This window comes from Cnephaeus nilssonii, assembly GCF_951640355.1.
Source record: "Cnephaeus nilssonii genome assembly, chromosome: 12".
Classification (NCBI taxonomy): Eukaryota; Metazoa; Chordata; class Mammalia; order Chiroptera; family Vespertilionidae; genus Cnephaeus; species Cnephaeus nilssonii.
The window spans coordinates 40,957,285-40,969,730 of record NC_137083.1 but is presented as its reverse complement, the minus strand read 5'-3'; the positions used below and the strand labels follow the sequence as shown (position 1 = coordinate 40,969,730).

At 46.5% G+C, this 12,446-nt stretch overlaps 1 protein-coding gene across 6 annotated transcripts in view; it reads left to right on the top strand.

Annotated features, from left to right (window-relative positions):
• The window catches only part of ATXN7L1 (ataxin 7 like 1), a 239,909-nt gene that overhangs the window by 382 nt on the left and 227,081 nt on the right, over nucleotides 1-12,446 (top strand). For 5 of the 6 annotated variants that reach the window (XM_079785983.1, XM_079785977.1, XM_079785974.1 and 2 more), the window contains exon 2: nucleotides 352-420. The exons of the other annotated variant lie outside the window; for it this stretch is intronic. In XM_079785983.1, coding sequence (XP_079642109.1) covers nucleotides 352-420 — 69 coding nt within the window. The remainder of the gene's footprint in view (nucleotides 1-351; nucleotides 421-12,446) is intronic. 6 annotated transcript variants of the gene reach the window in all.

The following is a 12,446-nucleotide window of genomic DNA, read 5'->3' as shown; positions in this document are numbered from 1 at the left end:
GGGAGGCCCGGCTGCCAGGGCTGTCTGTCTGTCTGTCTGTGCCCGGCTCCCCGTGGCAGCCCGCGGGGTGGGCTTTCACAGCCCCATGGTGTGTCTGTTTAAAAGGCTACTCTGTTGCTGCTTGCATAGTTTTTTTTGGTACCTATCTGGGCCAGGTAGATGGAAATCCGGACTTGGGAGAAAACGACGCATTGTCAATTTTGGAAAGATTTTCGTATTCAGTATTTATATCAATCTGTTTGCAAATAAACACTCTCCCTGCCCCCCTTGACTTTGGCTTTTTTTCCCCCCTTTTTTTCGCCTTTTTCTCTTATTTTCTTTTTTTTTTTTCTGTTTCTGTTTCATCTGCAGATGTAGATTTAGAAGAGGCTGGAAAAGAGGGTGGAAAAAGCAGGGAGGTTATGAGGCTTAATAAAGAAGGTAAGTGGAGCTACTGGCATTTTAGTGTTAGCCTGTGTGGCAGAAATCTTCACAGGATTTCGACTATATTGTGAATTGTTCTGCTGGTTACGGAGTGACTAAGGCTTGTCAGAAATTGAGCACGCCCAGGTGTCTGCTGCTTGGTGTTAACTTCTTCCAAAGTATAAATACAACTGGGGGGGGGGCGGTAAAGAGGGGGAGACTGTTGGAGGCAGAAGTTTACTGCACTTCAGTTGGAGTCCACGTTCGGACCTTCTGATGCCTATCTGCCATTCGCATTTGCAGCATCATTGCCAAAGGTTGTGGGGGGGGGGGTGGCGGTGTTCAAAATCTGTGAAATGAGGAGCGGGGCTTCCCTCAAAAGCATCCCAGCCTTTCTTGTGGGTAAATACACAACAGTTTCGTGAACCTCACATGGTCAGGTATTCCAGCAGCTACTTCTCCACTCTCCGCGGAAAACCATTGGACGTGCAAACCTTTGTAGCAAGTTACATTTGCCCACTTTGTGTTTGGTCACAGATTGTTATGTAGCCAGCAGGGTTAGGGGCATCTGTGTGTGCAGCCCCCTGGCCAGATGCCCCTCTCTGTTTCCCCAGCCTGGAAATACAGTACCTGAAATGGGGACACAGTGAGGAGATAGGTCATCCTAGACTGAGGCAGGCAAGGGAAGCCACAACCTGCTGGAACTGGGCATCAAACACACGTGGTCGTCATAAATAAATCATGTCCTGTTCATGTTTGCAAGCCTGCCATATGTAACTCTGGCCTATGGGTCCACGTGGAGCAAATCCAGAGGCCACTTTCTGCTGAACAAATGGATGGGTTCATTTGAATTGTGATTTACTAACTGATGTCTTATAAACATGGTTGGCTGACATTGGGGGTGGGAGGATGGCTCGAGGGGCCAGAAGGGGTTGGTGGGAAGTGTTGAAGGAGTTTAGCCGTAACTAGGCCACAGGAGCGTTGCTCATCCCAAATGAATGGAGAAAAGGCCATTAGATTCCAAAGAATGGGTCTCCCTCATAAACCCGGATATCATCCTTGAAGGCAGCCAAAACCTGCTTGGAAAGATGGCACTTAATTTTGTGGATCGACACCTAGGACAGTTGGTTTTCTGCGCCTAATCATTTCCTGGCCATCCCGTGAGAGGAAAATATGTGCTTCAGAAAAAATAACATGGAGGTTAAAATGCATGCAGATTCAAGGACAGTTCTCTAGCATAGTGGTTCTGCTAATTAAGCACTTTGATTGGGAATGAAACCTTATTCTAAAGATGTTGCCTCTAAATATCTTACTGTGATCTTGACATATCTTTAGGATGCGCAAGGGAATGAAGTCAAGTGGACAGCTCACAAGTGGCAGCTTATTTGTGCTAAATGTTCATGAGTGTTGGCAATGGGAAGTATCACTAGAGATTGTTTTTCTTCAGAAACTCTTGAAATCTTTAAAAGCTAATGGACTCAGTTGTCAGACCACTGGCAATGGAAAGGTTTCCACGAAGGAAGATGCGGTTGTGAAAACCTTTCAATTAAAGTTGCGTAAACGTTAGGTATGGCACAGAATGGGCACCTCGTGGGCCTGGTGATCGGTCATGACTATAACACAAAACTCATATTCTGCACCCTCCTCCCTGCTTCTGTTTCAAAAGACTTGTTCTCAGATTCTCTTTGCCTCATGAGAAATGGATTCTTTTAAGGAAAAATGAAAGGCTCTCCTTTCCTCAGAATTCACAAGTGGTACATTCTGCTTATTATATCCTTTGTCCTGTAAAGGTACAAAGACTTAGCTCCCAATTATATGCATTTACATTAAGGACACCGCTGTTCAGTGTAACATGCAATTGCTGAGTTCACCCAATAGCCATGTATGGGCTGAAATCTCTTTGTTCATGGGCCTGGTGGAGCAGACTTGGGTTAGCTATTCCTGAAGGTCTTCCTGGTATATGCACAGTTTTCTTTACAGATAGAGTACACATAAACTAAATACACACACACACACACACCGCCATCGTGAGGAATTTAAGGGTTGAGCTGGGACTCAGTCGGGTTGTTTGGTTGCCAGGATCTCCAGAAACACTGGTTGCATTAGTCTTGCCATGGGCTTTATTGTTGGAGTCACCATGTAGGTGGTCTCGGGATGGATACCTGTTTGTGGATGGGTCTCTGCAGGACACAAAGTGACCTAGGTGTGATTCTGTTTATCTATGTGTGCGAGCATACATAGATGACCATAGTACGCAGGTCTTGAGAAGAAATTTGGGGTTTAATAGCAATGAGTAAATAGCAATTGAGAATTAAAAGGTTATAATCCAGATTTTGATATGATTATTATTGTGATAAAATAAATATAATATAAAATTTACAGTTTTAACCATTTTAAAGTATACAATTCAATGGTACTAAGTACACTCACAATGTTGTACAATAATTACTGCTGTTCATTTCCCAAACATTTTTATTATTCCAACCAGAAATCCTATACTCATTATACAGTAACTCCCCATTCCCCTCTCCCACTCAGCCCTGGTAATCTCTATTCTATTTTCTGTCTCCATGAAGTTGCCTATTCTAAATACCATGTATAATTACATATATACATGTATATATCATGCAATATTTGTCCCTTATTTCACTTAGCATAATGTTTTCATGGTTCATTTATGTTGCAGCATGTGTCAGAATTTCATTCCTTTTTATGGCTGAATAATGTTCCATTGTGTGTATATACCATATATTGTTTAGCCATCTATCTTTTGATGAAGATTTGGCTTGTTTCCATCTTTTAACTCTAGTAAATAATGTTGCTGTGCACATTGTTGTGATATATTTTTTATAGATTAAGTTCATGGAGGGAAGAAGGACTTGCAGATTTCTAAAATAACCTGGTCATTGTAACATAGTTCCTTCTCCATTCCTCATTCCTTTTGTGCTTCAGTTCACCTATCTCAGTAGAAAGTGTTAGCTGAAGGCTTTGAAATCTCTGTAATAAAGTCTTTACATCAATGTTATTGTTTTCATCCAAAGTTAACTAAAATGACAGTCAAGATGAATTTGGAAAATACTTTTGAACCTTGCCAAATCATCACCTAGGTTCGGAAGGTGTTGCTGATTCCACGCTTGGATGTGGTCATACAGGGTTATATCGAGGGCAGCCTGGCGTGGTGAAAGGAGCAGGAGAGAGGGATTGAGTCAGCTTCCTAGGTTCCCCCATATGACCTTGGGAACATCACTTCCCTTCTCTGGGCCTCTTCTCTCACGTGTAAAGTAAGGAAGTGGGGTGAAACATCCTCTAAGGTCCCTTTGAGACCTCTGAACCTAAGTTTCTCTGCTGAGTGTGCCTACACTTCAGATATAGTCATACCAGACAGGCTGACTTCGGAAGAAGAAAAAAACTTAAAAAATAAAAATCAAGGCCTCACATTAAAAACATCTTAAACTACTACATACTGGGTTTATTTTCTCATTTTATAATCTCTTGGTGGCAAAAATCACTGCATCTCATACACAAGCATATTCTGCTGCAAATAGTTTGTGAATGGTATGTGACCTTTAGGCCTTTGGAATGATTGAGGGTTTGAGTCCAGAACCCAGGGTGATGTGTTCCCCTCGGTGGAGAGTGAGCTGACCTAGGTCAGCCTGGCTCAGTTAGGAACTTAAATTTCCTGAGACGAGAGGGTCCCAGAAACCTTGATAGCCTAATCTAAGCTATGAAATGCACTTATGACAGAGAATTCAAGGAAGGCCCTTCATCTAACTAACCTTTTATAATAATTTTCTCTCTAGCTTTGTAGGTTTATCTGAAAACTTTTCTTTTTCAAGCTAATTGGGAAAAAGCTCTATGATTTAGAAAGATGTTCCCCTATTCTAATTGCCTCCCCTGAACTCTTTTTTGAATCCTCACTTGAGGATATGTTTACTGATTTTAGAGAGAGAGATGGAGAGAGAAACATCAATGTGAGAGAAACATTGATCAGTTGCCTCCCACATGTGTCCCAACCAGGGGCTGAACCTGCAACTTAGATGTCCCTGACCTGGAATTGAACCCACAACCTTTTAGTGTACAAGATGTTGCTCCAACCAACGAGCCACCCAGCCAGGGATTTTTTTTTTTTTTTAAGAATGTCAATTTATGAGTAAGGAGCAGGTTGCATATGGCTCATAAGTGTCCTGGACTACATAAAACAGATAATAGCAGGGTTGTTGTGAGGATTAACTGAGATAATACAAAAGGGCTTAACACATGGTAACACTTAATGGATGTTTGCCTTTATTCTTTTTTTAATGTTATGATGATTATCATCTTCATTTATTAATGAAGCTAGTTCTAGGAACCTTTATTATTATAATTAATTGGGATTTTTAATCAGTGATGAATGGAAAAGATAAACTATATCAGAAATTTCATTTTTAGAGTTAATCATATTATAATTTTATAAAGGTAATGATTTTTTAAAAACCAATTTTAGTGGAGTGCAGTTAATATGTAGTCATTGGTAAGTTTTATCAAGAGCTAGAGAAAGCCGAAACCGGTTTGGCTCAGTGGATAGAGCATCGGCCTGCAGACTCAAGGGTCCCAGGTTCGATTCCGGTCAAGGGCATGTACCTTGGTTGCGGGCACATCCCCAGTGGGGGGTGTGCAGGAGGCAGCTGGTTGATGTTTCTCTCTCATCGATGTTTCTGGCTCTCTGTCCCTCTCTCTTCCTCTCTGTAAAAAATCAATAAAACATATTTAAAAAAAAAAAAAAAGAGCTAGAGAAAATACTTAGGCAGTTGTGGGCCTGTGGCAATGAGCAGTTTACAAAATCTTTCTTGGTCCGGGAGGTCTAAAATAATTTTTTAAATGATCAATAAATTGTTTTGTCTGATCACCGAGAAAAGAAAATCCTTCATAGATTTTTGTTTGGGTCTTTTTGAAATCTATACCAGTTATTACGGGCATTTGTCTGTGTTTTAATGTTCCCAGATGTTTTGATTTGATGTAGGTAAACTTGTGGAATGCTTCCAATTTGAAAACTGTTCTGGAGCCAGTAAGATCTTGCTGTGACTGTAAGAGTTTGCTTTCCTCCTGAGATGCTGGTGGAATTGGGCTGGAACACAGGATGAAGCAGGGAATGTGGGAACACATGCAGCTCCGGTTTAGGAGTCTTGCAGTTATGGCTGGATGGGAGCAAATTGGAGGAAAAGATGGCAACTGAGTAGTAAGAACGAAGTGCTCTTAGAATCCAAGCCAGGGGAGCCCGCGACAAGTGGTGGAGATTTATGGGAAACTGCGAGGGCTTCCCTTTATCGTTACACAGGCAACTCCGTTATCTATGCTAATAGAAGATGGGAAGACACCAAGTCCACAGATTACACAGATAAACCTCATTTCACCATTAATTTCAACTTCCTTTCCCATTAAGCCTACCTTCCTCCCTTTTTGCTAACAAGCCGCAACATTTGTTCACTTTGACGTCTCATTATCATCTCTCTCCTCTCGCCCAGCGTTTGGGATGGAGGGATGGAGAGATGGAGTGGCCTAATGGTGGTGGGGAGGAAAGGTAGAAAGGAGAAGTAAGGGCTTGGAGGATGAATAAGCTTTATGGTTGCATCCAGCCAATGGAGAAGGGGGAGTGCCATGGCCAAGACAGAAAAGCGGAGAAAGGGTTTTTTCCCAAACCATCTAGTTTTGAAAATACAGAGCTTTAAACGAGTATCTCTTTACATACAGGGATTTCCATGTGCCGGGGTTCTTGTGTGGAGAAAATGTGGCTCTGGCCCCTTCCAAAACAGGAAGTTAGGCAGGTTGGCCACACCCTGGGACACTGGATGTGATGCGTTGGGTTCTCATCAGACCTCCTTCTACAAGAATAATTGTGTTATCTCTAGAAGATGTAGACTGTTACACACATCACTCATTTAAGGACTTCTTATTTTATAAATAACGTTCACATTACAAAATTCTAAAGGGTAGTGGTCCATATCAATTCATAAGGCGCTGCCACATTCTTGATGCCTGCGTAGTGGAACGATCATTGGGGCCTCTGGGTGTCTTGCTGGGGTTTTAATACCCGCTCCTGCTTTCTTGGCCTCCGTCATGCATTGAGACAGTGTCTCACCGTGTGCCAGCACTGGGCGAGGCCCGGGCACAGCACAAACAGCGCAGCCTCTGCCTCCCTAGCTGCAGAGGCAGGCATGGAAAGTCCTGCCGTCGCCCTGGCCTGTTTTTCTCAGTGGTTAGAGCTTCGGCCCTCGGACAGAAGGGTCACGGGTTCAATTCCCGGTCAAAGGCATGCACCTTGGTTGCAGGTTCTATCCCCAGTCCCGGTCAGGGCACGAGCAGGAGACAACCAATCGATATGTCTCTCCCATTGATATTCTCTCTCTCTCTCTCTCTCTCTCTCTCTCTCTCTCTCTCTCTCTCTCTCTCCCCCCTTTCCTTCCACTCTTTCTAAAAGCAATGGGGGGGGGGGGTGGAAATATCCTCACTCTTCAGGTGAAGATTAAAAAAGGCCTGGCGTCTGGAGAGTACTCTGAAAGGGGAAATGGGGTGCTATTAGAAGGCGTGGCAGGAGGACCTAATTTAGGTTAGGGGCTCAGTGAAGGCCTTCCTGAGGAAATTTTATTTACACTAAAACCTGCAGGATGAATGGACGTTATCTGTGTGCAGGGCTGGGCAGGTGGGAATTAAAGGAAACAACATGTGTGAAGGCCCGACGTGTGAGAGAATATAGAATGTTCTAGAAGCTAAGAGTCTGTGTTGCTTAGAGTGAAGATAGCAAAGCAGAGAGTAGTATAAATATGCCCAGCATGGCTCTACTTCTTTGTGGCGGGGGGACTTGTCCTGTGCATGGTAAGATGTTTAGCAGCATCTCGCGTCTCTACCAATGGATTCCAGAGGCCCCTCCCGCTCCCCCAGTATGAAACACCCAAAAATGTGTCCATCCATTGCTAAGACCCCCTCAGGAGCAAAGGGACCCTGGTAGAGAATGGCTGGTGGAAGGTGAGGCTGGAAAGGCAAGAACACAAGAAAAACACACTAAGATATTCATGGGAATATTCTGCAACTATCTATGTCTTAGGCCTACATCCCAGGTGGGTTGGCCCTATTGAATGCTCAGCACACATACGCAAAGCTGTGACTGTCCCCTGGCGCTGGGCTGCATTTGGGAGGATCTAAAGAGAGAGAGACTCCGTCCCTCCAAGAACTGTCCTCCAAAGGTTTGCCAGGTGACTCCTCCAAACCCTCAGCTCGGTTCTGCAGAAAATGGGGACAGTGGTGAGCTTCAGGTCCTAATTCTGGGTGGCCCACCCTCCCTCGCTGTGCGGGGAGGAGACCCCAAGGCATCGATTCTGCTAATGGTGCCATTTATTATACAGCGGCCCCTGATGTCATGAGTACCACACGGTGCATCATTAAGGATTTCAGTTTAAAGTCACGCTGGAAATACTACGGGCATTCTGCGCAGTGTGATTACCCACGGGACTTGTCTGAAGTGGGGGTGCCCATGACAGAGCAAAGCGGCTGGTTTCAGGGTTCCTGTGTTGTGGGTTAGAAAATAGGAAGGGCAGAGGGGCTCCTGACCTGTGCCACGTGGTCCGCGGCCTTCCTTAGGACTGCGTCCGAGTTAATTTAGGGAAGTGAGGCAGACTCGGTCCCTGTGTGGTAACCTGTGCACATCGTGTTTCTATCTTTTGGGCTAACCTTTGGTTCATGGTGCTTTGATTAAAGGGTGACATCCTTCAGATGTAGACATAAATGTGTGAGCAGACACACTGAGGCCCTGTCTGGTCAAATCCCTTTGGTCCAAGGACGCCAAGTTCGGAGGTGGCCCAGTGTCACACCGGAAACGACAGTCCTTCGGTGGCTGCAGTGAGAGTGATGTCCCCAAGATGGTGATGTAGGTCGTTCCTGGCCTTGCTTCTTCCTCACAAGAGGAACAGCTAACAACTGTTTACAGACAGGAAACCACTGAGAAAAGCCCAGAATGAGGGGGAGCGGCTGAAGCACCTCACCCCAGACCACAGAGACAGAGACAGACGGCATTTGAGGGGTAAGAGGAGCAGCCACCCCCTGACCGCTGCCCCTACCTGAGGCCACGCAGCGCCACACCGGCAGGTCCCCCCTGGGCCTACGGTTCCTCCAGCGGCAAAAGGGAGCCCCAGAGGGAGCCTCCAGTGTGTGGGGTGCTTCTTGGGAGTCCACACTTGGTCTTGCCGCAGGAGGCCCGTGGGGGCGTCGGCCGGGCTGGACCACGGGAGTCTGATTGTGACCGCAGTGATCAGATGGAGCTATGATGGAGAGGGAGAGGGTTGGCCAAGGGTTGGCCTTTTTTGGAGTTGCAGAAACTGAATATCAGAAAGCTGACTTTCCCCACCACCACCCCACGTAAATAAATACATAGATTTATTAAGTCCATAAATACATAGATTTATTAAGTCCATAAAGACATGGACTCCCATGTCTTTCTCTTCTAAAGCTCTTGGTGCGATGTCCTGCCCCTGGTGGGCTCCCGGCAAAGGCTCTTTGGCTGGCTCTCTCCTGCTCCTCTGTGGTGGAGCTCGGATGGACCGCTTCAGCCACAGGGACCTGGACGTGGACCCTGAGGCTCTTCAACTAATGATGAGAGCCCAGGAAATCCCTTCCTGCAAGTGGGCTGAGGCTGAGGATGCTCGCCATTCAGGGGCTAGACGTGGTTCACCCAGTTCCCTCAGTAAAGCTGGAGTTCTGCTGTGGCAAAAGCTTTTGTTTTTATGTAAATGCTTTATCCTTAAACCTGAGGTTTCATAACACAATTCTGCTTGCCAATTTTAGGGAACAGGTGCTTAAAGGGAGGGAAAAAAAAGGAAACCAAATAAATGCTCTCTAGGGCAGGACAAAGCGACACTAGTCACCATAGTGGGGAAGATACTAGTAAAAGGGACTCGGTGATGGGCTCTTTGAACCTATGTACCTGCTCTGTGAAGCTAATTGTGGTTCTCGGAACATTAATAGAGCAAGAACACCTTCAGCTGGGGGTTGAGAGGGGCCGGGCTTGCTGTGTGACCCTAACACAGTATCCACAATTTACCAGTAGGTCATGGAGTCTTGAGGGGAAGGGGGGGCAAGTTGGGGAGACAGGACACCCAAAGTGATGACACTAACCAGGGTATGGAACATGGTTGAGACCCATTCCTAGTTTGGTCCTATCAGACCAAGGTGGCGTCTGCCTCTTTTTATGAGTGTACTGGACTACAAAGGGGCAAATACGGTATGATTCCCCTTATATGAGGTTCCTAGAAGAGTAAAATTCATAGAGACAGAGAGTCAAAGGGTAATTGTCAAGCTCTGGGGGAGGAGGAAGTGGAGACTAGGTGTTCAATCGGTACAAAGTTCTATTGGGAAAGATGATAAAGTTCTGGAGATGGATGAACTATAAAGACGGTGGAAAAGGTCAATTTTATGTATATTTTACCACAACGTGCATTGGCATTGCAGACTTGGAAGTTTCCTGGAGCATTATTTAAATCTGGACTCAGCCATTTACTACCTGTGTAGTAAGAAGTAAGAAAAGACAACTTTTCTGAGCCTCAGTTTCCTCATTTTAGCAGAGTGATAACAGTAGCTCTCAGGGTTGTTGTGAAAAAATAAATGGGGTGCTGTCTGGCATCGAGTAGGTACTCAGTAATGTGGGCTTTTGTCACGACGATTGTTACTTGCACCGGGTTCCCCTTCCTTGCCTGAGGAGCGCTGCCACTTTCAGGGGACGGAGGACACCGCTCCTGCGCCAGGAGTATGCCTGCGTTTGACTAAGCATCTTTGTCAACATTTTGTCCCTGGTTCTTTCCGGATTCCAGGAGTAAAAACCAAAGGAGTGAGACCCAGGTCCCTGTGCTGTTAGCAAGAGGGAATCAGTTTCGTTTTTCCAAAGTGTGGTCATGGGGGTGACCCTGCATTGCCGTTGCCTGGCACTTAGCACCTGAGGCTGCAGTCACGCCGAATCAGGACTGGGGTTGGGGCCCAGGAACAGGCATTTTAAACAGGCTCCCCAGGTGGCTCTGATGGGTACTGGGCTTTGAGAACCACTGTCCACTGGATACCGTCGTGACTCTCAACCCTGCCCACCTTGAGAATCCTTTGTGAAGCTTTTTTTTAAAAGCAGAGACACAGGGCCCACTCCTAGAGATTTGGATTCCATGGGCCCAGTTTAAGGGGTTCTGGGGAACTGCTTGTATGATTTTTAAAAATAAAAAAATCCTAGCTGCCATTTACTGGGCAAGTGCCTCGTTTCGAAACACAGAGCTAAATGTGCATCTTCTCATTTAATCCTATGAGGCAATTCCTATTATCAGCCTCATTTTAGAGACTAGGAAACTGAGGCTCAGGGAGGTTAAGGCGTGTACCTAAGGTGATACAGCTGGGATGTCGTAGACCTGAGATTTGAACCCAGAGGCAGGCTCATTCCAGAGGCTGTACACGTAATGACTGTGTCATAATGTCATCTTAGGAGCAGGGTGGGGACGGAGGCGAAGCCGGTGGGGCACCCAGGACACACATTTAAGGACATGCACGCACAGGCTCCTATGGGTGCTGCGTGAGGGCCTCCTTAAATGTTGTACCCAGGGTACCTCGCTTGCCTCAGCCAAGTACCAGCCCTACTTAGAAGAGCATGTTCTTTAAGCAAAATGGTTCCAGTCTCTTCCCCTCCTGTGTATAAGCCAGCGGCCTGCTGATAGGGCCCCAGGCCTCCCCCTCCGTGAAATGCTTTCTCATCCCAGGGCTCCAGTGTTGGGTCAGAGTCCTGGCCTCAGGGAAATCTCAGGAGCCGGCTCCAACTGTTCCTTTTTGGGAGGAGGTGTTAGCAAGGACGGTTGCCAAGCAACTCCAGGGGCATCTATCTACAGTGATGATTTCTCTCTTTTTCCCTTTTGAACATCTCCTAGGCCGCTTTTCAGTTTCCCTCTTGGCGTTGGGATCGTCAGTGTTTTCATAAAGGGTGTGCTCCTTAGGATGATGGAATGGAGAGAGCTTGCCAGCACCCGCAGCAGCTTAGACGGGTCCTTTTGATGGGCCCCGTGCACCTGCTAAGTGGGTGTGAAAGACCTTTACCTTCTTCAGCCACGGCGATGCCCTACTTGTCACGGGCTCTGAGGGGCAGTGACAAAGAAGAGTCTTTGATTCAGAGGCTGAGAAAGACAGAGAATGCATCTCCCACGTGCCGATGGGGGATGTGGTCGTGTTGAGTTCATGACTTAGGATTTAATCTTCTCTCCATTAACCAGTGCTCTTAGAATTTCCTATTCCATGATCTGCCTGGTCTGGAGGAGCTGGTGTTTCTCTCTCTCTCTCTCTCTCTCTCTCTCTCTTTCTCTCTCTCACACACACACACACACACACACACACACACACACACACACATTTCAGAGACCAGGGGAGCCCTTGACATGTGTTTCCTCTTCAGCCCTATCCCCTTTCCTACCGCCTCGTCAGGATGGGGTTTCTCTGAGAGGCCCAGACCCCTTGGTCTGCTGGCTGGTATGTTGATCCTTCCAGTGAGGGCCAAGGGCTGTGGGCCGGAGCACCCTTCACAGGTGATCATTGGCCCAGACTGGCAGGAAGAAAGGAAAAGACCAGGGAAGTGAAACTGCTCACATTTAGGTGAGGTTGGCTCCATGGGGCCCACCCGCCAAGGTCAGCCCTTTGGCCAGTCCCCAGACTCCAGGCTTCTGGTCCCTTCCTCACCATCTTTCGCAGCGACAGGGCAAGACCCTGAGCCCTGCCACTCTCAGGGGCTCAGACCAAACACTAGCCGAAGACGATTGAAAATAGAGATCTGCCCTGGTTTATGCAAACCCAATATATAACAGTCCCGCCTCAGACAGATTAAGAGGCTATTTGCTTTCCCAATGTACGTTTTGAGGTTTTTCTTGAAATAGTAGACTGCCCTAGAGCTTTTGGAAAACCGTATTTTCTTTACCAAAGTTTGGGTGGCACACAATTTTAGGCCTCTTCTGCCAGCTCCTCCCCAGCTCCCTCCTCCTCCTCCCTCCAGGTTGCCCTGTCAGCTC